This window comes from Equus przewalskii, chromosome 2, assembly GCF_037783145.1.
Source record: "Equus przewalskii isolate Varuska chromosome 2, EquPr2, whole genome shotgun sequence".
Taxonomy (NCBI): Eukaryota; Metazoa; Chordata; class Mammalia; order Perissodactyla; family Equidae; genus Equus; species Equus przewalskii.
Window position 1 is genome coordinate 17,481,094 of NC_091832.1, and position 25,325 is coordinate 17,506,418.

The following is a 25,325-nucleotide window of genomic DNA, read 5'->3' on the forward strand; positions in this document are numbered from 1 at the left end:
GGCGTTGGAGATCATCTGAAGTGTATGTCATCATCATCATCAAAGATTTGGCAGACAAACTTCCAACAGACCTGGTCTGGACATCTCAGGAAGGATGTCTCATCAGACATGGACTGCTTCGATTTGGGGAAATCTTTACTTTTAGGTCACCAGATAATGTGCGGGTGGAGTCAGGGTTTGTGCTTTGTTTGCCTGTGACACATGAATCCAAGAGTCTATTCCCTGGAGTTTTGCGGCACAAGAGTTAGTTAGCAGTACCGGATGGAGGCCTTTCCAGTAAGGTTGAAGAGAGTCCTTCTAGGGGCCGGCCCCATGGCCAAGTGGTTAAGTTCACGTGCACCGCTTTGGTGGCCTGGAGTTCTCCAGTTTGGATCCTGGGCGCGGACCTAGCATGGTTCGTCAAGCCATGCTGTGGCAGCATCCCACATAGAGGAATTAGAACGACCTACAACTAGGATATACAACTATGTACTGGAGCTTTGGGGAGAGAAAGAAAGAAAGAAAAAAAAGATGATTGGCAACAGATGTTAGCTCAGGGCCAATCTTCCTCAGAAAAGAAAAAAATTGAAAAAATTTTAAAAGAGTCCTTCTAGAGGTGTCTTTTCCAATAGAAGAAATCTCCAGGTTGCAAGATGTGAGGCTTAAGGTCTTCATCTCCCTGGAGTGCACTGTGAAAAGATTGCTCTACCAAAACATAGTTGGTTTGGGTTTTTTTGAGGAAGATTAGCCCTGAGCTAGCATCTGCTGCCAATCCTCTTCTTTTTACTGAGGAAGGTTGGCCCTGAGCTGACATCTGTGTCGATCTTCCTTGGTTTTATATGTGGGACGCCTGCCACAGCATGGCTTGATGAGCGGTGCATAGGTTCATGCCCGGGATCCAAACCAGCGAAACCCGGGCCAACAAAGCAGAGCACGTGAACTCAACCACTACGCCACTGGGCCGGCCCCAAAACGTAGTTATTTTTAATAGAAGCAGTTGGGCCTTTGCAACACTGGAGTACATCTCCTTTTATCAGCTGTGGGTCAAAAGAGGAGGATCCAAGTGCATTGGGTGTCCGGTGACTATCTCAAAGGGTGAGAGTTTATGAGTTGCAAAGGGGGTGGATCTGAGATTTAGAAGGACCAATAGCAATGCTTTTGGCCAAGGTCTTTGGAGATCAATTTTGCCAATCGAGTCTTAATAATGCTGTTAGTGCATTCAACTAAACCAGACGGTTGGGGTGGTAAGCTCAGTGAAGGTGTTCGAAAACCAGCCAAACTTGCCAAGGTACCTGACCGGTAAAGTGGGTTCCTCAATCACTGTGAAGTTCAAGAGGAGTTTCTCAAGTAGGGATAATCTCTTCCAAAATGACTTTAGCTGCAAAAGAGGCAGTAGCCTGTCTGCAGGGGACGGCTTCAGACCGGTGAGAAAACACACAGGCCATGACTAAAACATATTTATTTTCGTGACACGGGGGAAGTTGTATGAAATCCATTTGCCAAACCTCAAATGGTTCATTAGGCAGTTTAAAATATCTGGGAGCAGTACGAGCAGGCTTCCCTGAATTGTATTTTGGACAAGCAGGGCAAGTGAAGGAGGTGCTGTTTGCAGCCTTGTTGATATTTCCCTACCATTAGTGAATCATGAATGCTATCATCTTGTCAGTATGCTGGTGGTTTAACGCACGTGCAGTGGTTAGGAGTGAGAATTTGAGTCTCCAGTAGGACTGGGGTTTGTTTTTGGTTTTTTTTGGTCTGAACCAGAGCTTTTCCTTTTTATTGAACTAACAATTGCTGAATTTCCTCTCTTGTTTTTCCTTTTCTGAGGCCCATTTTTGGGCTTCTCCAGTCAGTTTTCCTAAGTTATCATTTAGGGAAATACTCCTTTCGACCATGACAGAGGTTGGCTGCTGTGGGCTCCTTTAAGGGCAGCTTTCCTTGCAGAAGTATCAGCAAAGTGATTTCCCTTTAGCTTCCGGAGAGTCAAGTTCAGAATGCGCCAGGATCTTAACAATAGCTAAGCAGCAGGTGAAAGTATAGCATCCAATACTTCCTGAACGTAGGAGCCATTTTTAATTATTTCCACTGGAGGTAAGGAAGCCATGTCGCTTCCACAGAATCCCCAAATCATGAGCTTCTCTGAAAGCATCTCTTCTATCAGTGTAAATGTTGGCAGTTTTGCCCTTGGCTAAAGTACAAGCCCAAGTAAGAGTGTATAATTCAGCCTGTTGGTAGTAGCCATAGGTAAAGGTGCTGCCTCAATGGTATCAAAAGGAGTTGCAATAGTATACCCAGAACCATATTTGCCATTGTCACTTTTTAAATAAGAACCATCAGTGAACCGTGAGAAGTCGGTGTCACTCAAAGGAATTTCTTGCAGATCACGGGGTAATCTGTCAGTGTTACACAGTTGTGAGGGGCTTCATCAGTAACAGAGGGGAGAAGAGTGGCAGAGTTAAGGTTATTGCAAAGAAAGTTATGTGAGGAGCAGTTAACAAAAAGAATTCGTAGGAGGTGGGGCAGCTGGCCGAAACATGAGAATTCAGGAGGGCTTCTACTGCATGAGCTACAAAGATAGTTAAAGGGGACCCCACAATGATTTCCTTGGTGGCCTTGACCGAAGAAAGAGCAGCGGCAGTAATGGCTCTATGGCAAGGGGGGGTGTCCCCGTGCCACAGGGTCCAGTCGCTGGCTATAATGCCCATGGGTCCATGGTGGTTCCCGTGTTTTGGAGTGAGTTCCCCAAGGGCATTCCCTCCATTTTCAAATACAAAAAGGAAAAAGGGAACTTGATAATTGGGATGTCCGAGGGCAGGTGGGTTCATCAAACCCTCCTTTAAGGACCTAACGCCTGTGTCATCTGGTTTTCCCGTACAGTTGGGTCAGGGTTTTTGTTCTTTAGTAAAACACACGGAAGTTTGGCCGTAAGAGAGAGATTTGGAATCCAGCTTCAGCAACAACCAACTAGCCCGAGAAAACCTTGCGATTGACAGTTAGTTTTGGGTTTCAGGAAAGTTAGGACACCGTGAAACCTATTTGGATCTGGGTGTAGCCCTTGTTCTGATACCAGATGCCCTAAATATCACATCCGGAGGTGGGCAAACTGCAATTTCTCTTTGGAGACCTTATGTCTACTTAAGGCTAAAAGTTTTAGCAAGTGGATGCTGTCTTCCTGCGAGGAGACTCGGGAGGGAGAGCAAAGAAGCAAATCATCCACCTACTGCAACAAAGTAGAACCCCTAGGGACCTTTATTCCCCAGATCAGTCTTCAGGATTTGTGAGAAATAAGAAAGACTCGGTAAAACCCTGAGACATTACTGTCAGGGGAATCGTTTTCCTTCCCAGGTGAAGGCACAGGGGCTAGCTTCATCAACTGGAATACAAAGGAATGCACTGCTCCAATCAATTATAGTAAAGAATTCACTTCCAGTAGGATGGCTGTTAGTCATGTGTGAGAGTTGGGAACAACAGGGTGTTGAAGGAGAACAGTATTGCTCAGAGGTCCTGGACCAACCTCCACCCTCAGCCCTTGTGTTTTCTCACGGGTGAAACAGTATTATAGGGACTAGTACAAGGGGTAATGAGGCCTCGAGCCTGGTGATCTTCTGTTGTGGGCTTTCCACCTTGAAGGGCTTCTTTACTTATAGGGGATTGATTAATTCTGGGGAGAGCTTTTGAGGGATATGTTTGAATCTCAATAGATGCACTGTCAATTTTACCAATACCTGTTGGAGATTTTGCCATAAAGAGGCTGGTAGCTGATTCAATAGGGACAAAGGAGCAATGTTTCAAGAATCATCTCTAGTACCATCAGAGACAGAGCAAATAAAAGATGTTTAAGGGTCATTTAGTTCATTTGGTTGGCTGTTTTGATGACCACTGTCAAATTCTAGGATTATTTTCCCCTTTTGGGAGAAAGAAATGCTGGCATGGTACTTTTCCAAGAAGTCTTGGACTAATGAATGGGGTGGAGGAACTAAGGAGAAAAGGGTGTGTGTCTCTGAAAGGGCCTAAACAAAAGGGAATAGGTTCAGAGACAGGAACCTGTCGAGATTTGTTAATAATCCCCACTATGTGAGCTGTGTTTGGTGCTCTGTGGCAGCGGCTGCTTTATAGTCATGGGGTTGAGCACCAAGAGTGTGGCTCCAGTGTCAATTAGGACAGAAAAAGATTCATTCCCAATATGCAGAAAGGTTTCTCCAAGCCAATTAAGAAGGACGATTGGGAAGAGCCCCTGTGGTTCCTCAGAGTCCCATCACTGAGAATTTGGAGGACGTTGGAAAGTCTGGTTAGAGGGCTGAAGGCACCTGAAACACTTAAATTTGTAACAATCCTGTTTCCGATGTCCTGGCTCTTTGCAATAATAACTAGAAACTAGAGGAATTTTGGTTTCTTTTAGGGGCCTTCATTTTCTGGAGTTGAAGATTAATTTTGGTGGTCTTTCCTTCAGGCAACGCATCTAGGGTACAAGAGAGCTGGTTTGCCAGATTAACTAAGTCTGGAGTGGACAGAGTTTCCCATTCCAGCCTGGTCCTTTTCACTAGAAGGAGGAGGCCTTGGTTCAGCCCATTAATAAACACAGAATTAAAAGCTACCCAAGTGGAACCAACATCTGAAGGGAGACCAGAATTTTCTTTAAAAATAATCTGTGGTTCATTGTAATAGTCATGAACAGGCTCACCAGGTTTTTGTGCAAAAGCCTGAATTTTGCTCCAATCAACAGGCTTGGGAAAGGCCTAGGAATTGCCCAGTGAAGTCGCCTAGCAATTGCCTGAGCCTGATCATATAGCAGGTCAGTGGGTTGGACTCCCAGTTTTAATTCTAGAGACCTTTCAGGATTTTCCCAATTTGTGGTTTTCATCCAATGCTGGGCTGGCCTTTAAGTCAGAAAAACCAGGTTGATGGGTTTGAATGACTATATTAAATTCCCCAGCAAATCTGTGAGGATCTTTGGTTACTTTGGGAAAATCTTTGACAATGGCTCACAGTTCAGCTTTGGTCTGAGGAATATAAGAAATTAAGGTTTTAGCCTTTGGAACCTCAGAAGGCTTAATTTTAAAGGGACAGGTTCTGATAGGTTCAGAGGAAGAGGGAGTGGGGAGAGGTTCAGGGAAAAGGGGAAGTTCGGTGAGAGAGTTAGTTTGGAGGAACTGAGGGTAAAGAGGGAGTGTAGATGGTATGGAAAGGAAGAAGGAAGATAATGCTGGAGGTGCAGCCTGAGCACAAGGAGCTGGGGGAGAGCAACACGAGGCTATGGAAGCTATCTTATCTTTATTTAATTGTTTGTTTGCCTCAATTAGTCTTAAAATTTTATTTTGTGAAGAGACAATTTTAGACTCCTGGTAAACTTTGGAAATACCAATCAAATACCAATCAAAATAGGCACTCTGTTCAGTTTTGGAAATTTCAGAGTCATGGTTGTTCAATTCAGTTTTAAGAAAAGTAAGTTTGGGGAGTTCAAAAGTTCCCTGTAATGGCCATTGATGTTCTAAATGACATTTGCTTACATCATTCCACTTAGTTAGAAAGGCATATAAGGAAGGACTGTGGTTTTAAAACATAAAATCAGCCACAGTCCTGTAGTGGGGGTGCCCTTAAAATATTTAGATAACTGGGATCCCATTCCTCAGAGGTTTTTCTCTAGCATAAAAGAATAGTTTTCAAACAGCCTAAACAGCTTGTAACGCAAACGGTTCGAACAGCTCAAAGAGCCTGCAGGCTTAATATCAGCACAGTTCTAATAGAACAGCCTAATCCTGAAGGAGTCAGGTCGAAAGCTAAACAGCACAATTCCAATAGAACAGCCTGGCTGCAAAGGAATCAGGCGGAAGGCTGAATGGCACAGTTCCAATGAAACAGTCTGACCCCAGAGCAACAGAACAGAAGGCTGAGCAGAAGAGTCAGGCCAAAGAGCCAACCAAGTGCTCACAGACAAAACAAGTCCTAAACCAAAAAAGGATGAAGCCTTAAAATAGATCCTGAGTAAAGCCTGGAGAGCTTCAAAATGCAAAGAGAGTGGAAGCTTGGATGCAGGAGAAAGATTTACCAACCTTCAGGGTCAGTGAGAAAAGCAAGTGAGCTCAATGTGGGCACCAACACCTGTTTGCCCACCAGCCTCAAAGTTGTTGGGGATCTTCTCTAGATCCCCATACAGGCCACCAAATGTTGACATTAAACAAATAGCCAATTATTTCTCCAGCAGAATAGGTTTATTTGGGATCAACAAAGAATTGCAATTTGAGTCCTGCAACCATGGCAAGCCATGTCCATGTTCTGAGCAATAGGGGAAGAGAAACTCTTTCATAGGGGGAAAGAAGTTGAGAGGGCTATTATAAACAGAGTCCATCGGAGAAACTGAGAGTTCAAAGTATAGTGACCTTTCATTAGCTGAGTTGCAGTCTCTCATTGACTGAGCTCTTGCTGGGCAAGAAGAGGAAGTCTTTCTCCTTCCTCTTGGGCTCTGCCACCATGGTAGGACATGAGAGCTCCCCCTTCTGGCCTCCAAATTCCATTTTAGAAAAGGTTTTTGTTTATTTTTCACAGGACATACTGACTTTGAGGTGACTATGTGATATCCAACTGGAGATATTCAGTGAGAAGTTGAATATAATGTTTTGGAGCTTAGGAGAGATTTCTAAGACATAGATCTAGATGTAAGGAATGTTGGGATGTTAATAAGATCAACTTCTTGTAGCTTGAGGATAGATGGTAACCATGATAGGCAATTAAATGTTAAGAAAAAAAAAAAAAGCCAGAATGAAGACGACACAAGAAGCAGAGGGGAGTGGTGGAGAGAAAACTGCCTGGATTTTCCAAAGTGCTTCAGATTCTGGTCCCAGTCCACTGTTAGAATGTATCACACCTCCTGAATTACAGGAGCTAGCCCAATATCACTCTAATAACACCCCTCTTTGAGACCTAAATAGCCCTAGTTGATTTCTGTTACTTGCAACTTTATGAATATATTGAATGTAGTCAGAGCCCATATGGGAAGGAGAAAAGTAACTGGGAGATGAAGCTATAAGGTAGGACTAGATATAATGGGGGCTCTTAAGTGCCAGGCTTTGGTTTCTAACTGGAGTAGTGGTTGTGGGGTAGAGATGAGAGGAAACCATCAACATTCCACAGAATCACTAAAACTTTAATAAAACTTTACCAGAATGAAAAATGAAGATGTACAAAATCACTGTGGTCCTGACCTTGGTGCTCAGTTTTCACAACATAATAAACAATGTTAGCTAATTAATTAATGCTCTCATTCACTAACTAATGTTTATTAATTAGAAAGTCATGTCCTACCTCTTTTCCATCTCCCGCCATGTGTTAACTATAACTCACTAACATAATCATCCCGGAAAATGCTACATATGGTCAGTTGATCATCCACAATAGATCCTGCCATCTTAAGTACCATGACTTAACTGTCAGTTTTCCTCCATTCCAAACAAAAGGGTTGCAGCCAAGATTATATTTGCTAAGGCAGGTGGATCAGTCTCTTTAAGGGAACTCTCATTCTTCAGAGGGTTCCAGCCTCAGAAATCAGGGACTGGAACAGTTGGTGGAGAGATGTCTTCTCCTTTTCCAGCTGAGGCTTTGGTGGCTTGGCTGCTATTTGGTAAAATGCAGACCTCTCTTTGGTTTCAGAGACAGCAAGTCCTGCTCTTTTTGGGACACAGCTCAGCTGGTACTTCTAGACTATGTTATTAGGATAAAAAGCTGATACTTCTTTGACGGCTGATATGGCTGTTGGTCCAGGAGATGCTTCAGCACCAGATATGGCTCCTACAGTTCTGTATCTTGCTGAGGGAAAATAAATTGGTCCAACCTCTATGAAGGTCAATTTGGCAGTATCCATCATACATATGCACATACTCTCTAACACAGAAATTCCAGTTCTAGGAATTTACCCTGCATGTATGCCTACACGTGAGAAATGAAAATGTACAAGACTATTCACTGCAACATTATATAAACAAAAAGTTGAAAATCCAAAGTCCATCCACTGTGAACGGGCTAAATAAATTACATTCAAGTCATGGAATACTACGCAGCTATAAAAAACAATAAGTAGGCACTTTATCTACAGATGTGGAATGACCTCCATGATATATGGTTAAGTAATAAAAGTAATGTGCAGATGTGTTTGTATAGGAGGCTGCCATTTATGCTTAAAAAGAAAAACTGTATATTTGTATTGTCTTGGATTTAAATAGAAAAATCTCTGGAAGAGTACACCAAAAAATCAGTTATAAAAAATGGTTGCCTCTAGGGAGAAATTTGTGGTGAGCGAAGGAACAAGGAGGCTTTTCACTTATATAGCTGTCTGTGCCTTTTGAACTTTATACCATGTGAAAGTTTTCCCCATTAAAAAAAAAATAAAATTTTAATTAAAAAAATAGGGGTGGTGATATTTTAAACAGTAGTTCCCAAATGCTGGTCTGTAAATCAGTGAACGCCCAGGAAGAATAACTTATTAATCTACCACGAAATCAGAAAAATAATAATAATGTGTGAATTTTCCATATTGCTGAATTTAATTCGAAGGACCATCCTTTATTTGTAAGCACTTTGTATGGAGGTGTTAGTAGATAGCAGCTATCAACATACTGTTTATTTACACGATAGGCAAAATGAAAAGTTGGCATCATAATAGTAATTCTGCAAATTTAGAGTCCTGAAATTTAAAAGTGTAGAATCATTGATTTAGACTTGACTTTTGTTTTTATGTTGAATAATCTGCTTTTACACACTATTTCGGAAGGCATTCCTCCTGTGTATTTCATGGTGTCGGGTAAGTGATGAGTTATAGCTGAAGGCTTTTCCACATTCATTACATTCATAAGGTTTTTCTCCTGTGTGATGTCTCTGATGTTTCTTGAAGGATGAATCATGCCTGTAGGCTTTCCCACAGCGGCTGCATTCATATGCCTTCACTCCTGTATGAACAGTTTTATGGTTGCTGAGGTGTATCCTCTGCCTAAAGGCTTTCCCACATTCCTTACATTTGTAGGGTCTCTCCCCGGTGTGGATTCTCTGGTGATGCGTTAGATACGCTCTATGACTAAAGGTTTTACAACATGCAGTGCATGCATAGGGCTTCTCCCCAGTATGAATTCTTATATGTTCACTAAGGTGTCTAACCTGTCGAAAGGTTTTCCCACATTCATGGCACGTAAAGGGTTTCTCTCCAGAATGAGTTCTCAAATGTTGGATCAAGCTAATGTTCTGGCTGAAAGCTTTCTGACATTTATCACATACATAGGGTTTCTCCCCAGTGTGAGTTCTGTGATGCTGATTGAGAGATGAGCGATGTCTGAAGGTTTTGCCACATTCTTCACATTCAAAGGGTTTCTCACCAGTATGGATTCTCTGGTGTGTCGTAAGGGATGCACTTTGACTAAAGGCCCTTCCACATTCCTTACATCTGAAAGGTTTCTCACCAGTATGAATTCTCATGTGTTCAGTGAGGTGAATGGGTTGTTTGAAGATTTTTTCACATATAGTACATTCATAAGTTTTTGTTCTTATGTAACTTGTTGGATGATTAATCATATCTAATTTGAATCTGTTCCTCTTTCTAAGTGTGTCACATTTACGGTGCCTCTGTTTTATGACAACATTTGAACTCACAACGTTTTCCCCAAATTTGTTAGTTTCTTGGCCTCTCTTCTTGTGGATTGAGATGGCTTGACTCACGTCTCTTCTATGAGTTTCCTGGTGCCTTTCTAACTCATCATCACATTTGGAGACTTTTCTCAATGTAGAATAAATGACATCATCCCTCATGAGCCTTTCCATCATAATGCCATGACATAACTCTTCCTGTAAAATGTCATTCTTTGCAGTTGATATATTGGTTTCTGGTTTACTCTTCAAGTCTGGAGGAAATGGAAAAAATGCAAATAACTCATATTCATTATGCTTTGAAAAATCAATTATTGTAGTGGGTGTGGAATAGAGATATAGATTCTAATACATATAAAGTACAGGAGATTTTTATTATATTTAAATATGGCTAGGCAACCCAGAGAGGTAGTGGGAAATTAAGAAACAGTGAACAGGGTAAAAGTGTGATTTTATATGTAGAGAAAATGTGAGCATTTTAGTCCTGCTCTTTCTCATAATACTAAATAATGAAATTTCAGAGCTATGTCTTAATAATACATCTCTTTAATCGACAACTACTTTTGGAAAACAATTTCAGAAAGATAAAAAGATGTCCTTCTCCTCACTCCAGCAGTAGAAAGAGAGACACTAGTACAAAAAATAACGTTCAAAATAAGAACATTCACAAGAACGTTAAGCTGTCTTTCATTGAAACTTGTATTACTATTTACACATTGCTGTTTCCTATGGTCATTAATCTGTCCCTGGAAGTGTTATTTATGTAAAGGAGACCAAAAAAACCCAGACTGCTATGTTGCTACTGGTGCTATGTTCTATGAAAACATCCTTTAACCTTCAAAATTCTGACTGTTTTTCTCACTTGCTAATTTGTTGTACCCATCACTAGTATTTCAACTGAAAGCTCCATATTCCTGAAAGGTATAACTTCTTTAGGAGTTTTTGGTCAACACAAAACGATCATTAGCACTTCCAAATTCCAAATGAACAGAGGCAATAATAGAGTCTGTGTTCTCCTGGCCCCTCATTCTGGTCCTGAGTAGGGGAGGAGGGAGAGAAGACAGGGAAAGAGAGAGGAAGCATCAGTGTCCCCCTCCCCAGTTCAATATCCAAGCTGAATCAGGCCCAAGTTCGAGCAGAAGAGAAGATTTGACTTTGAACAAAGTTGGCAGTTTTTACTATTGCATTGAACTAAACATTTTACTAAAATCAGACTGTCTTATTATTTAAAAGGACTAGGCCATCTATGGGATCTCATCAAGATTTCATCCAGAGACAGGCAAAGAACATTCAGGGTAGCTTTTGTTATTACTTTCATTATTATAAGTTGAAGAAGAAAAAACCCAGGAGGAGAGACAAAAAAAATTACTGGAATTAATAACAGAGTGAAACAAGGTGGCTGGCTATAAGAGCATACACAAAATCAACTGTGTTATTACATACCAGCAACAAGCAGAAAATGTAATTTAAAAAAATACACCATCTACAATAGCAACAAACTATAAGGTCTGCAAGATCAATCTAGCAAAAAAGATGTAATATGTACAAGACCTTTATGGGGAAAATCCTAAAACTTTTTTGGAAAAAAAATTAGGAAATTATCAATAAATGGAGCAATATAACCTGTTCTGGGATAGAAGGACTCAATACCATAATAGTAATTCCCCCAAAAATTGATCTATAAATTTGATTCTATTCCAATCAAAATACCACCAGAGTACTTGTGTGTGTGTGTAATTTGATGCACTCATTACACAATTTGTATGGAAAAACAAGGGGCTAGGAACAGCCAGGACAATTCTGAAGAACAAGGTAGGAGAACCACCTCTACCAGATATTGAGTTCCACTATGAAATACAGTAATTAAGATAGCCCGGCATTAGAGTGGGGATAAAAAAATAGAAAAGTGGAACAGAATAGAGAGAGCCCAGAAACAGACCCAAGCATAGAAGGAAACTTGACAGGTGACAGTGGCATTAACTATTAAACAAAGGGTTCCTGGACTGACTATCCACATGGAAAAAGTTAAATTAGATCCTCAGCTCACACTACATACAAAATAAATTCCAGGTGAATCAAACCTAATTAAACATAAATATGAAAAGCAAAATTTTAAAAATACAGGATAATATATCATATATATATATATATTTCTATAAATCAATAAGAAGAAAAGATAAGCAATAATAGAACAATTGACAAAGGATATAAACAAGTAATTTACAGAAGAGGAATCCTAGATGGATGGTCAATAAACACGAAAAATATGCTCCCCCTCATTAGTATTCAGGAAAAGAAAAGAAACAAGATACGATATTCACCTCCTGCCTTTACAAAACTTTTAAAGTTTTGCAATGCCAAGTCTCAACAACGATGCTGAGTTCTGGAAACTCCTAAAACCTGCTGTTGGGAGTTCAAACTGGTGCAACTGCTTTGAAGAGAAATTTGGTAACAGCCAGCAAAACAAAGCTGCAGAGACTCCATGAGCCAACTATCTTGCTTCTACCAAATCTCTCCAGGAAACACTTACATAGGTACACAAGAAGATATATACATGAAGATTTACTGCAGCATCTCTGTAACCCCCAAATTTGGTAACAGTACCATTGTCTATCAACAGAAAAACGGAGAAATAAATTGTGGTTTATTAATTCAATGGAAATGAATGAACTAGAACAACACGGATAAACATCAACAGTGTTGAATGAGAAAAGCAAGTGGAAGAAGTGTATATACCAAGTTTTAAAGAATAAAAACATGTAAAACCATGCTATATATTGTTTAGGGATATACACATGTAATAAAAGTAGGAAGACACATGGAATGGTGATATTTCAAATCAGAAGAGTTGGTTATTTCAAAAGGTCGGGGCGGGGCGACAGCAGGGTGAACTCTGTTTTATTTCTTAATCCAGGTGGAAACTACATAGGAATTTGTTATAATGTTCTCTATGCCTTTATGAATGTCTAAAATATTTCATAATAAAAGCAAAGTGTAAGGAGATTGTTAAAGACCACTGATTTGGTGAGAAGGAATCCTGTAATTTCTCTTGCAGGAGTTTTCGTAAAGTAGTTGTTACAAAAAATTAACATGTGTGAGTTAAAATGAGTGAAAGAATTGAAAATGGGATTGTAAAATGAAATTGGTGAGAAGTGGAAATAGAATCCAAGAAATAAAATTAAAGCTTTGTAGAATGCGAGGACAGTCCTGAAAAGAGATCTGTCTTCTGTGGGAAAAGACCATGGACATGTGACTGCTTAGAGAAAGGAGCTTCTGAGTGGCAGACTTTAGGACACTGAAGAAAGAGGGGAAATCAAGTTTAACCTTAAAAAGATAAGACTTCTCTTCCCTCCAACTCCAGAGAGACTTTTGCAAGGGTAAGTGAGGAAAGGGGTGACAGAGGGAGGGGTGAAATTGGGTTTAGGACATGCCCTGTCCAGTCTCAGCCTTCCCCACGGCCTAGGAAGGCTTGGAGCACTCTGGCCTATATATTAAAAGGTACCATTTCCCCTGGTCTCACCTGAACTGGGATCTCCTGAGCCTTCTTTCTCTGTTATCCATGGCTCTTCTCCTTTCTCCAACAGGGAAATCACACTAGGTTTGGAAAGTTGATATCCTGCTTATGGAGTTAAAAAAGAACATGAATCCTTATGTTTCAGTCTAAGAACCATCCCCAGAATTTAGTTCCAGTCCTCTGGTATTCAGGGTCTCTGAAATGGAAAGGGCAACACAGCATGTCTCTCTATTCTAGCTCTACAAAGTAAAACTGTTCCCCAAGGAAGGAGAATCAGCTATGCCCCGGCTTGATCGTCAATGGAATGAGACATCTCTAATATAGAACCCAAAGCCAAGCTCCAGGGAATCCACAACACTTAATGATGTAGAAATAATGACTCTTCTATAATGGGCAGGTTTCTGGATGTATGTTTCACCCATCCTTACCCACTGAGACCAGATTCCCATAGTTCTCCAGCATCACCTCCCGGTACAGATTCCGGTGACCAGGGGCCAGCTGCCCCCACTCCTCTTGGGTGAAGTCCACAGATATGTCCTTGAAGGTCAACAATTCCTAGAACATCAAATATGATCCTTTTCAGCTGGAGACCACCTCCATCAAGGTCCAAGGAGTTCTGACGGTATTCTAAGTTCTGGGAGATGCTAAACCAGTTTTACTGGGAGCCTCCTCTGGATCTGTTTGGAGATTACTATCAATAATTAAATAAGTAGAAGGACAGATGGTCATAAGCGCCTTAGAAAAAAATTAAGCAGGATAAGGGGAAGGGAGAGTCATAGTGAGGGGAAGGATGATCTTTTATGTAGGGTAGCTGGGAAGACCTCTCTAAAAGGGGTCCAGAGATATGAATTCAGTGAGGGAGAGTCATATGGAAATGTGAGGGGAGAGTGTTCCAGGCAGGTACAAAGGACCTAAGGTGAGAGCATCCTTGGCTTGTCTGGGGAACAGGAAGGCCTGAGGCAGGTTAATGAAGCGGAGAGTGGAAGAAAATGAGATCAGAGAGGTTGGGGCAGGAGAGAGAGAGAGATTTTTAACATTTATTGTATGTATTATAGAATTACAAGACCATTGCATCCTTGCTGAGCTTAAATTCTGGGGCCCTGCTGGAGTTTAATGCAAAGATGAACAAAACTGCCTGGAACTAACCCCTTCCTGGCTCAGATACTGAAAAGATAAAAAAGGTCAGCTCCTCGGCAGTGGTGGCATGGGGCACTGTTACCTGGGTTAATCCCAGAAGTAAAGGGAATCATATTAAAGCTGTATTTTACCCAGAGCTCAGCCCCAGCTCTAGGAAGAATATGAGTAATCAGACTTTCACCTGAACCACCAAACAGAGGAAAGGGCTTAGAGTGTCTAGGAAATAAACAGAACAAAACAATGTATATATATATCTATATATATATACACACTTCATCCTCCACTGTTCTTTTATACACAATATTGGAACTATGCTAAAAAAATATTACACATGTGAAGAAGGAAGAAAATCTGACCTGTAATCAAGAAAATAAAAATCCACAGAAGCCGATCTACAGGTGACCAAATCTTTGGAATTAGCAGACAAGAAATTTAAAGTAACTATTAAAATAGGTTAAATAATTTACAATGAAATATGGAGAGAATAGGTGAAGACATGGGGAATTGAGGAGAGAAAGAACTAAATAAAAATTCTACAATTGAAAAACACAATATCTGAAAGATCCATTGGATGGGCTTCACGGTAGATTGGACTCCGATGAAGACAAAATCAGTGGAACTTGAGGCCAGTCCATAGATATTATTCAAACTGAAGCAGAAAGAGAAAAAAAACCTGAGATAATATCAAATAGTCTAATATACATGTAATTAGAATCTTAGAAGGAGATGAGAGAATGGCCAGAAAAAATTTTCGAAGAAATAAAGGCTGAAAAACTTCCAAATTTGATGGAAAAAAACTCAACCCACAGATCCAAGAAGCTCAGAAAACCCCAAAAAGAATAAATTCAAAGAAAACCACACAACGCACATCATAGTAAAAATGCTGAAGAGCAAAGATAAAAGGGAAGATCGTAAAAGTAGTCAAAAGAAGATAGGAAAGGACAAACAAAAAAACCAAGAAAGAATAGTTGGTAGTAAAAAAAAAAAAACCAAGCAGACACATCACACGTAAGGAAAGAGTAAGAACAGCAGCTGACTTATCCAAAATAACATGAGTTAAAAGATAATGGACCATCTTTAAAGTGCTTAAAAGAACAAGTGGGGTCAACCTAGAATTCCATATGCGGTAAAAGATTCTCCGTTAGGAATAGAATCTAGAGACATCTGTAGATCCACAAAAGCTGTGAGAATCTAACATCAGAACACTGACACTACAAGAAATGCTAAACGACCTTGTTAAGCTGAAGGGAAATGATACCAGATAGAACGTGGAACTAAAGGAAAAGTGCCTGAATTGGCAAATAGTTGGGCAAATATGAAACACTCATTTTTTTCCTTCTCTTAATTTTTTTTTTTTGAGGAAGATTAGCCCTGAGCTAACATCTGCTGCCAATCCTCCTCTTTTTGCTGAGGAAGACTGGCCCTGAGCTAACATCCGTGCCCATTTTCCTCTGCTTTATATGTGGGACGCCTACCACAGTGTGGCTTTTGCCAAGGGCACCATGTCCACACCCGGGATCCGAACCGGCGAACCCCAGGCCACCGAAGCGGAACGTGTGCACTTAACCACTGCACCACCGGGCCAGCCCCTCCTTCTCTTAATTTTTTTATGAAACAATTTACTGTTAAAAGCAAAAATAAAAACAATGTATTGTGGGGTTTATAACATGCAAAGTGAAATGTATGATCGCAATACACAAGGACAGGAAAGAGTGAATGGAAATATAAGGAATTCATATATATGTGAAACAGTATGATAATTCAACTGTGATATGTCAAAAATGCCTATGTTAATGGCTAGGGAAACCACTAAAAACAAATCAAGGAAGTATAGCTAAAAAGTCCTTAGAGGACATAAAACGCAATACTAAAAAACTACGCAATCCAAAAGAAGGCAGAGGAGGAGGAATGAAGAATAGATGGGACAAACAGCAAACGAGAACAAGAATATACGCTTAAATCCCACCCTATCAACGATCATGTTAACTGTTACTGTTTGTTGTATCCCCTTACACGGACAAAACATGTTAGGACTAAACATGTTTGTTTAGTCCATTTACCTGGGCTAAACAAGCAAGACCCAGCTATGTTTAAGAAGGTCACACTTTAAATCTAAAGATGCAGATAGGTAAAAGCAAAAGAATGAAAAAGGCTATATCATACAAGCAATAACGAAGAGAACACTGGAGGAGCAATATTAAATCAGACAAAGAAGACTTAGGAAAAGCAGCATTACTAGGCATAAAGAGAGACATTTCATTACGATAAAGGTCAGTTCATCAAGAAGACAACAACCCTATGCATTTATGCATCTGATAACAGAGCTTTACAACAAATAAAACAGAACTGACAGAACTACCGAGAGATACAGACAAAACCACAATGATTTAGACATTTTAACATTCCTCTCTCAGTAACTGATACAACATGTAGACAAAAACTCATCAAGGATATAGATCTGAACAACCTATCGACCAACCTGACCTAATTGACATTTAAAGAACAATATACCTTACAACTGCAGAATATACATTTTTTTAACTAAACATTTTATTTTGCGATAATTGTAGATTTACATGAAGTTGTAAGAAATAACAGAGCTCCTAGGTACTCTCTACTGGGGGTGAAGCAGAGTTTTAATTGGAAAGGGGCCTGAGGGAACTTTCCGAGATGGTGGAAATATTCCATGACTTGATTTGGGTACCTGGGGTAAACAGATGTCAAAATAGAACTGCATACATTCTTAAGTGTATTTTCCTATATGCAAATTATACCTTAATTTAAAAAAATTTAATCTTTTCCCAGTGCTAAGAATCCCATTAGTTTTTGATAAATGCCAGGAAAGTGAGAAATTCCAGGTAAGTGGAATGCAGAAACAAGGTAACTCTTTAAATAATGAGACCATTATTATTTCTTCCATATTACTATAAATAACTCTGGAATGCATTTCAATCCTAGAAGGCATTAGCATCTGAATTAGCTGAGGAAACCAAGATTGTAAATGGCTAAAAAAATTGCCCCAGATCACCAAGCAAGTAAACAAAAGAGAGAATTGAAATCGTGTACTGTCTAATTTCAGAACCCAAGTTCTTTTGATTTAAAACTCTTCTGTCCTCGAATAACGTCTCCTCTTTAATAAGAGTCTTTCTTTCTCATTTACTCTACAATTTTCCTTCTATTTCACTTCTGCTTCCACCAGGCAGTGAGGACACCATTTTCAAAAGTGTGTTGTACCCGCCTCGCCTGTCTAACGCGTGCGCCATGTGGCCTGCCCAATTCTTCTCCACTCACTTCTCTGTTGGTTGCAGTATGACTTCTGCTCCCAATACCACACTAAGGGGCACCTCAAGAAGTTCACCAGTGATCTGTGTACATCACTAAGAATGTCAGAACTTCCTTCTCATTTACAAAGTTTGCTTTTGAGTAAAAAATACTCCCCCAAATTGAAGTTTATCTTTGATCCCCAATGTATCTGTTGGTTTTGAGGGGTTAGAATTCTATCACTCAGTTTATTTTCTCTACAGAAATTGGCACAATGTTAGATGCAGATGTTGGTCAGAAACAAGAGTTACAACAACTGGAATGATACAGAGAAGGTTAGCACGGCACCTGGCCTAAGGATGACATGCAAATCTGTGAAGCATTCCATATTTTTGATAATGTTATATGTCACTTTTATCTCAATTAAAAAAAAAGAAAGAAACAAGAGTTACACAGAGGGAGGCCACGTGAGTAGGGAAATTGCCACCACTGTGGCTCGCTTTTCTGTATGAGAACATCTTGCACTGAGCTCCCTAGGTTGAATTTGTTAGGCTCAACACCCTCTTCTTCTTCAAAAAAGGCAAGTTATAGCCTTAAAAACCAAGAAGCGGGGCCTGGCCCCGTGGCCAAGTGGTTAGGTTTGTGCACTCTGCTTCAGTGGTCCAGGGTTTCACTGGTTCGGATCCTGGTCACAGACCTAGCACCACTCGTCAAGCCATGGCGTCCCACATGCCACAACTACAAGGACCCACAACTAAAAGAATCACACAACTATGTACCAGGGGCCTTTGGGGAGAAGAAGGAAAAATAAAAATCTTTTAAAAAACAAAACCAAGAAGCATGTCAAGAAAATGAGAGGGAACTCCAACCCACCTGGGATTTTGCTGTCAGGGGCCCAGAGGTCACTTCATCCTTTAAACTTTCTCCCTGGGTCTCATCAGCATCTGGAGACAGCAGAGCTGGGGAAGGAGAAGAGCCATGAGGTTTGCATCTCGCCAAAACCCCCAAACAGAAAAAGTGTCCTGCTTTTCTATTTCTATGCAGGTCTGTTCAAGAGACTTGCTGAACGTGGCTCCTCTCTCAACACATTCACAAAGAGGGACATTTGGAGCAACACAAGATCAGCCCAAAGCCTCCTTAATGAGCACCTGCCGTGCACTGCTTCAGGCATCAACGTCTCCCAGCGGTCAGTGCTGGTCCAAAAGCACACATCTACCAGGCCTCTCCTTTGACTAAAGGTTTGAGACAAGAAGGAGAAATCCAAACACTCTCCTGTGGACTAAAAGACATTGGTTTCCTCTAACCACTGTCCCCTTCATATGTGGGACACATACACCCATCACATTCTTAACTCTGTTAGACTAGTGTGCTGTGAACGACTCTTCAAGGTACCCACTTTTGTATCCATTCCCCAAATCTTCTATAAAAAACTTAGCCATCCTTCAAGGCCCAATTCAGTGCCATCTGCTTTGTGACAATTTCTCAGATAAGTACAGTCAGAAGAACGTTTCTTGTCTCGTGTATTCCCAAAGAACGTCACCATAGCGTTGTCTTAGGCTACCTTCCATTATTGTGATCTGGGTACATGCCTATCTCCATCAATTAGGAATTAGCATTAGAGATCATCATCCATTTTTCCAGCTCTCAAGATGCTTAGCAAAGTCCCTGCCTGACACAGCTAGAACACAATAAATGTGGCTGACTTTGAAGTGTTAAAGGTATTTACCAAGAGACCACACGAGACACATGAATTCCTGTCCATCCATCCTCACCAGACCACTAAATAACATGTAATCTTCAACATGTTTCCCCAGTGAACCCATATATTTCAAGGTAAAATGAGAGTAATCAAGTGTCATTTCTTCCTCTCAGCAAAAGATGAAAAGAAAGAACTGATACTTGTGAAAAAGACTGGTTTAGGGCTAAAATGACTGCAACTTGTGAAGAAAAACCACTGGAGGGCGTAAGAGGGAAGAAACCTTTGACCCCACTGTTGGTGAATCCCATTCACACACCAGGAGCCGCTGGTGGGGAACACACCAGCATGCTGTCTTCCTGCTGTGTGTTGTAATTGAGGACAGGAGATGGGAACAGCACGGTACACATGTCGCAAGGAGCTTGTGCTGAGAGCCCAACAACATTTCCCTCACAGCTATCCTCTTCCCAAAAGCCACAAGCATGCACCCCAAAGACCCGCTTTCCCCCAATTTTCTCCCCAAGAGACCACCTCAAGGAAGTGTGTACTGACCTTTTCACACACAAATGAGACCTCCCTCCACCCTCTCCGTTCCCTCCATCAGTCTATTCTCACCTTCTCCTTCAAACATCTTAGTCACGTCCTCCCACAGGGGCGCCCCCTCCTTGGCCATCTTTGGATGGTGCAACTTCACCCAGGTGCTGGCCTCGGCGGGCAGGGTGATCAGGAGCCGCTGCAGCATGATGACACCCAAGCGATTGGGCTGGTCCACTTCCGGTGAGGAAACTGCTAGAACCTCTCCTGAGAGGCTTCACAGCTGTGTGGTCCTCCTCTGATCACAATCCCCTGCCCTCAGGACTTTGGTGTGTCCCTGTAGCACCAGAACCCGGGGGCTCCTACAGGCTGATGTGACTTCAACAACTCTGAAAAACTGACTCCCCTCTTAAACTAAGTACCGCCTCCGTGGGAGGCAGCCAGCCAAGCAGGTTTGAGGGCATGCCTCTATATTCTTCTGGAGGAGCAAAAGGCAGGAGAGGAGGGATCCAGAAGGGTCGGTCAGACAGCGGGAACTCCAGAACTTGCAGAGATAATATTTAAAACTGCAAAAGATCCAAAAACAAAGATTTGGCATCAATGTGGGAATAAACATAATCAATGCTCTTGGATGTGGCTCATTCTCCCAGTCCCACACATCCATACACAAATAGCCAAAGATACACAAACATGCACAGACCGTGCCTTGACTCCCCTCTTTGTATGCTGCAGGCAACTTCTGCCTAGATACAGACTTGGGATTTAAGAGCGCAGGCTTTGAAATCAGACAGCCTGGGTTAGAATCCTGACCCTTGCACTTAAAAGCTCTAAGCCATTTCATCTTTCTGAGCTTCAGTTTCTTCATCTATAAAATGGGGATAATAATTGCACTTCATGGGGTTGCAACGTTGACTAATTGAGACAATGTCGAGCATACAGTAAACCCCTAATAGACATTATAAACTTTTTGCTTTAACACTGTATCATAGTGCTATCTTTTTAAGTTATTTTTAAAAGCAATTAGAGATCTAAATTTAAAGTTCATTTCAAGTATCTCAACTGACAGAATAATCACACAGCTGCATTTTCACATGGGCGAGCGGTGACAGACACGTCACCAGCCACGCAGATGCCCAGCAGCTGGTGAGTCCTTCTGACCCCTCTGTTAAGATGCATCCTGGTTTCAGAAATGTTAAAATAGGGGGAAAGAGGTATGTCTTCAAATGGAGGAAACATAGGACTTCCAATCCAACGAGGACTACACAGAACGGTTTGAACAGGCAAATCTGGAAACAGCCCAAATCCATCCTCTCGTCCAAGCCTCCGGCATCTGAGCAGCTGCCTCCCAGTGACCAGGTCCAGTGTAGGCGGGGCCCGAAGCACAGTCCTAGCTCCGTGGAAAGGGAGCCGGCCCAACTTTTTTAAGTTTGTGAGGAAAGGCTTATGGGCTCCTTTTTTTTTTTTTTTTTTTTCTTCCCAGCTGTGACTGATCCAGAGAAAGGAGCTGCATCCTACACTGGATTGGAGCAGTGGAAAATACCCTGCCCCTGAATATATAAAAAGTCAATGTCCTGTTACAAAGTGAAGAAACTTTCGCATCTTGCTTATGGAACGGCTAATGCCCCAGAAGCTTCCTTTCGCAGATGCCCCTTCTCACTGCTCCCAGCCGCGCCTCCCTCGGACATGGAGACTGCAGACACACAGCGTGGCCTCCTACTCACCGGATCGGCCTCGAACGCTGCTAGGACCAGAGATGGGGGCGTGAGAGCGCCCTTTCTTGAAGCTTTCAGCTCCAGACGGTGTCTCTTTAGAGAAGAACTGGGTGGTAACTGATTTTGCTCTCTCCCAGCCTTTCAGAGACAGACCACATCCCCCACTCAACACAATGATGCTTCAAAAAACGCCCACCGTTCACGTAGGCTTGCTTCGGGAGCCCAGAGGACCCTCAGCCTGAGAAGTGGACGTGGGTGTTTTCCAAATTCCCAACGAGAGGCGGCCTCGGGCGGGGGCTGCGGCACCAGATCCACGCACCCCCCCCCCAGGTGGCCTTTCCCAGCAGCACCCCCGGGAGTGGAGCTCGGGGGGCCGCCCCGGGAGGGATGCCCTGACCCCGCTCCCCGCAGACCCAGGCGAGGATGCAGCCGGCCGGCGGCGGCCAGGCCCCCCGGGCGCCCCGCCTCCTGGGCCGCAGCCCGGCGTCTCCGGGCGCCTCAGTCCTCCCGACGCGCGTGGCCGCTGCCGCGCTGCCGGTCGTCCTCGCGCCGGCCCCCGTGGGCCTCGGGGTGCGGCCCACCCCCGCGGCCCCGCGGCTCCCGGCCCAGCGGCCGCGCGTCTTCCGGCGGGCTCGGCGCCCCGCGGCCCGCTCCGCCCCCGGCGGCCGCCCCAGCCCGCCCTCGCCGGGATGCAGGGCGCTGCCGAAAACCCGGCACCGGACGCGGCGGAACGCGCCCCTGGGCACGCGCACCCCCGGGGCTGCCCAGACCCAGGGGCCGCGGCCACCGGGGCGGACCGCCCTGTTTGCTGACTGGGGTCCCGGGGGACCACGTGGCCGGCCAGCGCTTCCGGTGGGGAAGCCCTTTCTCTGTCATTCATTCATTCATTCATTCACTGACAACTATCTTCCCAGTGCCTACCTCTGCACTCATTGTTACAGGCTCTGAGGATACAGCAGTGTTCAAAACGCAGGCCCGGCTTTCTGGGATCGTAATTCTGGCAAAATTAAATACTCGATAATTATAAACAGAAAATTAGATAGGTGATACCCCAGGTGACGGTAAGAGCTATGAGGAAAAAGGAAGCAGCCTGTGGAGATGGGGATAGAGGATGACTGGAGTTCCTCTTTCTGATCATAGTAGGCTGGGATATTTATATGAACCCATTTCAAAAAACAACAATAAAATTTAAAAATAAAAGTCTGGAATATCTATTTTTAATGTTCTCAAAGGAGTGTATTAGTTTGCTAGGGCTGCCATAACAAAACACCACCGACTCGGGGACTTAAACAAGAGAAATTTATTTTCTCACAGTTCTGGAGGCTAGAAGGCCAGGATCCGGGTCTCAGCAGGGTTAGTTTCTCCTGAGGCCTCTCTCCTTGCCTTGCAAATGACTACCTTTTCCTTGTGTCCTCACGTGGTTTTTCCCCTGTGTATTTGCATGACCCTGGTGTCTCTGTGTCCAAACTTCCTCTTCTTGGAAGGTCAGATTGGATTAGAGCATACCCTAATGCCTCGTTCTAACTTAATCAGCTCTTCAAAGTGATTTAAGTTTGTGAAAATTAATAAACAGAAACCTCATTTAAAATGGAGTCCGGAGGCCAGAAGAGGGAGCTTTCATGCCCTACGACAGGGCAGAGCTCAAGAGAAAGAAGAAAGACTTCGTTTTCTTGCCTGGCGAGAGCTTAGCCAATGAGACAGTCACACTCGGCCAGTGAAAGCTACTACACTTCAAACTTCCAGTCTCCTCCAATGGACTCTTCCTTTACTGTAGCCCTCCTGACTTCCTCTTCCCCTTAATAGAAGTTTCCCCTCCCCTCGTGTCTCAGAACTTGAGGTGGCTGGTCAAGTTGCAGATCTTGAGTTGCAATTCTTTATTGATCCCAAACAAACCCATTTTTGCTGGGGAAATAACTGGCTGCATATTTGTTTAAGGTCAACAAGTTTAATCACTTAAATACAGTCACATTCTGAGATACTAGGGGTTAGGGTTTTGACATATGAATTTGGGGGTAAGGGGACTGGACACAATTCAGCCATAACAATCGAGAGATGGCAGGATAGTAGGGAACTAACAGGCCAAACACTGGAAAGCCGAGATCCAAGATAGTAATCCAACTTGGAAAGAACTTTTGCCCTGAGGTCATTTACCTCGCTGAAAAATTATAATCTTCCTTTTGCACTTCAAAAAGAAAAAATAAATAAAACACAATGTGTGGGAATGAAATAGAAAGCCCTCTGTACAATAATTGGGACTCAAAAGGGCTACACCCTTAGGATGAGGATGAATTAGTGGAACGGCAGAGGAATTTACAGGCTGGGGTCAAAATACCTGTCTCAAGGGGCTGGCCCTGTGGCCGAGTGGTTAAGTTCACGCGCTCCGCTGCAGGCGGCCCAGTGTTTCGTTAGTTCGAATCCTGGGCGTGGACACGGCACTGCTCATCAGACCACGCTGAGGCAGTGTCCCACATGCCACAACTAGAAGAACCCACAACGAAGAATACACAACTATGTACCGGGGGGGCTTTGGGGAGAAAAAGGAAAAAAATAAAATCTTTAAAAAAAAAAATACCTGTCTCAAGTCTCAATCTTGGTTTAAGGTGGTCTCTGACTGTGATGCCATCAGATGCCTGGCAAAAGCAAATACAAATCCTCTCTGGAGAAAAGCACTATAACTGTAGGCCTTAAGTTGTTCCTACACATAAGTTTTCATAGAAATATTAAGTACAGAATTAAAGATAACCATGTACACAAGGAAATTAGACTCTTTTAGTGAGTTTTTCAGCAGAAACACAAACAACAGAAATAGACCTGTGAAGATAATTGCTTTTGGAATTATCAGATGTAAACTATAAAACAATTTATGTTTTCTTTGGTCAAAGAAATGAAAAATAACTCAGTTTTGGCAGGTACCTGGAAACTATAAAAAGTAACAGAAAAGATATAATAAACTAAATAGAAATTCTATGACTGAGAAATATAGTAACAAAATGAAGAATTCAGTGGATGCATGTAACAGCAGATTAGATATAGTTGAATAGAGAATAAATGAAATGGAAGGTAGGTCAGAAGAGATTATCTAGAATGAAGCATTGAGAAACAAAAGGATGGAATATACAGAAGAGAGAATAAGAGACATCGATGATACTGTGGGAAGATCTAGCATAAGTTTAAGAGGAGAGAAGGTAGGGGCAACAACAGTATTTGAAGAAATAATGGCTGAACATTTTTCAGTACCTATGAAAGCCACCAAAAGACAGATTTAAGAAGCCAAATAACTCTCTAACAGGATAAATAAAAAGAAATCCACACCTAGACGAGTCATAGTGAAACTTCAAAAAACTAAAGACAAAAAAAGAAAATCTTAAGGGTTGTTGTGGTGGCCTTAAAACACGCCCACACCTTCCTCCAATAGGTGGAGACTAATTCCTCTCCCCTTGAATGTGAGGCAGACTCAGTTCTGAAGAAAAGAATGCGGTGGAAGTGATAATGTGTGATTTCAGAAGCTAAGTCTTAAAGGAGGTTGCCACTTCTGCCTTGAACACTCTTTAATTGCTTGCTCTGAGGAAAGCCAGCTGGATAACCAGCATCAGTTTGCCAGCCACATGAGTGAGCCATCTTGGAATTGTACCCTCTAGCTCCAGTCAAGCCTTCAGATAACTCCAACCTTGGCCAACGTCTTGACTCCAACCTCATATTGACTGCATCTTGAGCCAGAACCTTCCATCTAAGCAGCTTCTGAATTATTGACTCGTGAAAAATGTAAGATTAAAAATGTCTATTTTTAGGCCATTAAGTTGCAGTGTTATTTGTTACGCACCAATCACTCACTAATAACAGTGGCAAAATTTGATAACTAACACAAGTG

General features: G+C 42.3%; 1 protein-coding gene and 1 non-coding gene across 3 annotated transcripts; one reads left to right on the forward strand and one right to left on the reverse strand.

The window, feature by feature from the left end:
* Positions 1-7,099: 7,099 nt before the first annotated feature.
* Positions 7,100-21,920, reverse strand: ZFP69 (ZFP69 zinc finger protein). Of its 2 annotated transcripts, none has more exons than XM_008524178.2 (6): positions 21,467-21,920; positions 19,827-20,311; positions 18,389-18,474; positions 13,546-13,672; positions 13,124-13,219; positions 7,100-9,857 (listed from the first exon to the last, which is right to left on the reverse strand). In XM_008524178.2, exons 2-6 carry the CDS (start codon positions 19,951-19,953, stop codon positions 8,722-8,724), a joined length of 1,572 nt encoding a protein of 523 aa, XP_008522400.1. In that variant the 5' UTR covers positions 19,954-20,311; positions 21,467-21,920; the 3' UTR covers positions 7,100-8,721. The 2 variants fall into 2 exon arrangements, with proteins under 2 accessions (XP_008522400.1, XP_008522399.1); XM_008524177.2 differs by having other exon boundaries at positions 13,124-13,222; positions 21,467-21,915.
* Positions 17,806-17,909, forward strand: LOC139082121 (U6 spliceosomal RNA). Its single transcript, XR_011537851.1, has one exon. It is a non-coding gene; the product is annotated as a U6 spliceosomal RNA (small nuclear RNA).
* Positions 21,921-25,325: the final 3,405 nt, after the last annotated feature.

Excerpts from the sequence above, each read along its gene's own strand:
- ZFP69 (XM_008524177.2), bottom strand. The coding sequence starts at position 19,953 with ATGCTGCAGCGGCTCCTGATCACCCTGCCCGCCGAGGCCAGCACCTGG. Across the intron at positions 18,475-19,826 it reads TAAGATGTTTGAAGGAGAAG|CTCTGCTGTCTCCAGATGCT; the intron begins GTGAGAATAGAC and ends CTCCTTCCCCAG. Across the intron at positions 13,673-18,388 it reads CCCTGACAGCAAAATCCCAG|GAATTGTTGACCTTCAAGGA; the intron begins GTGGGTTGGAGT and ends TTGATGTTCTAG.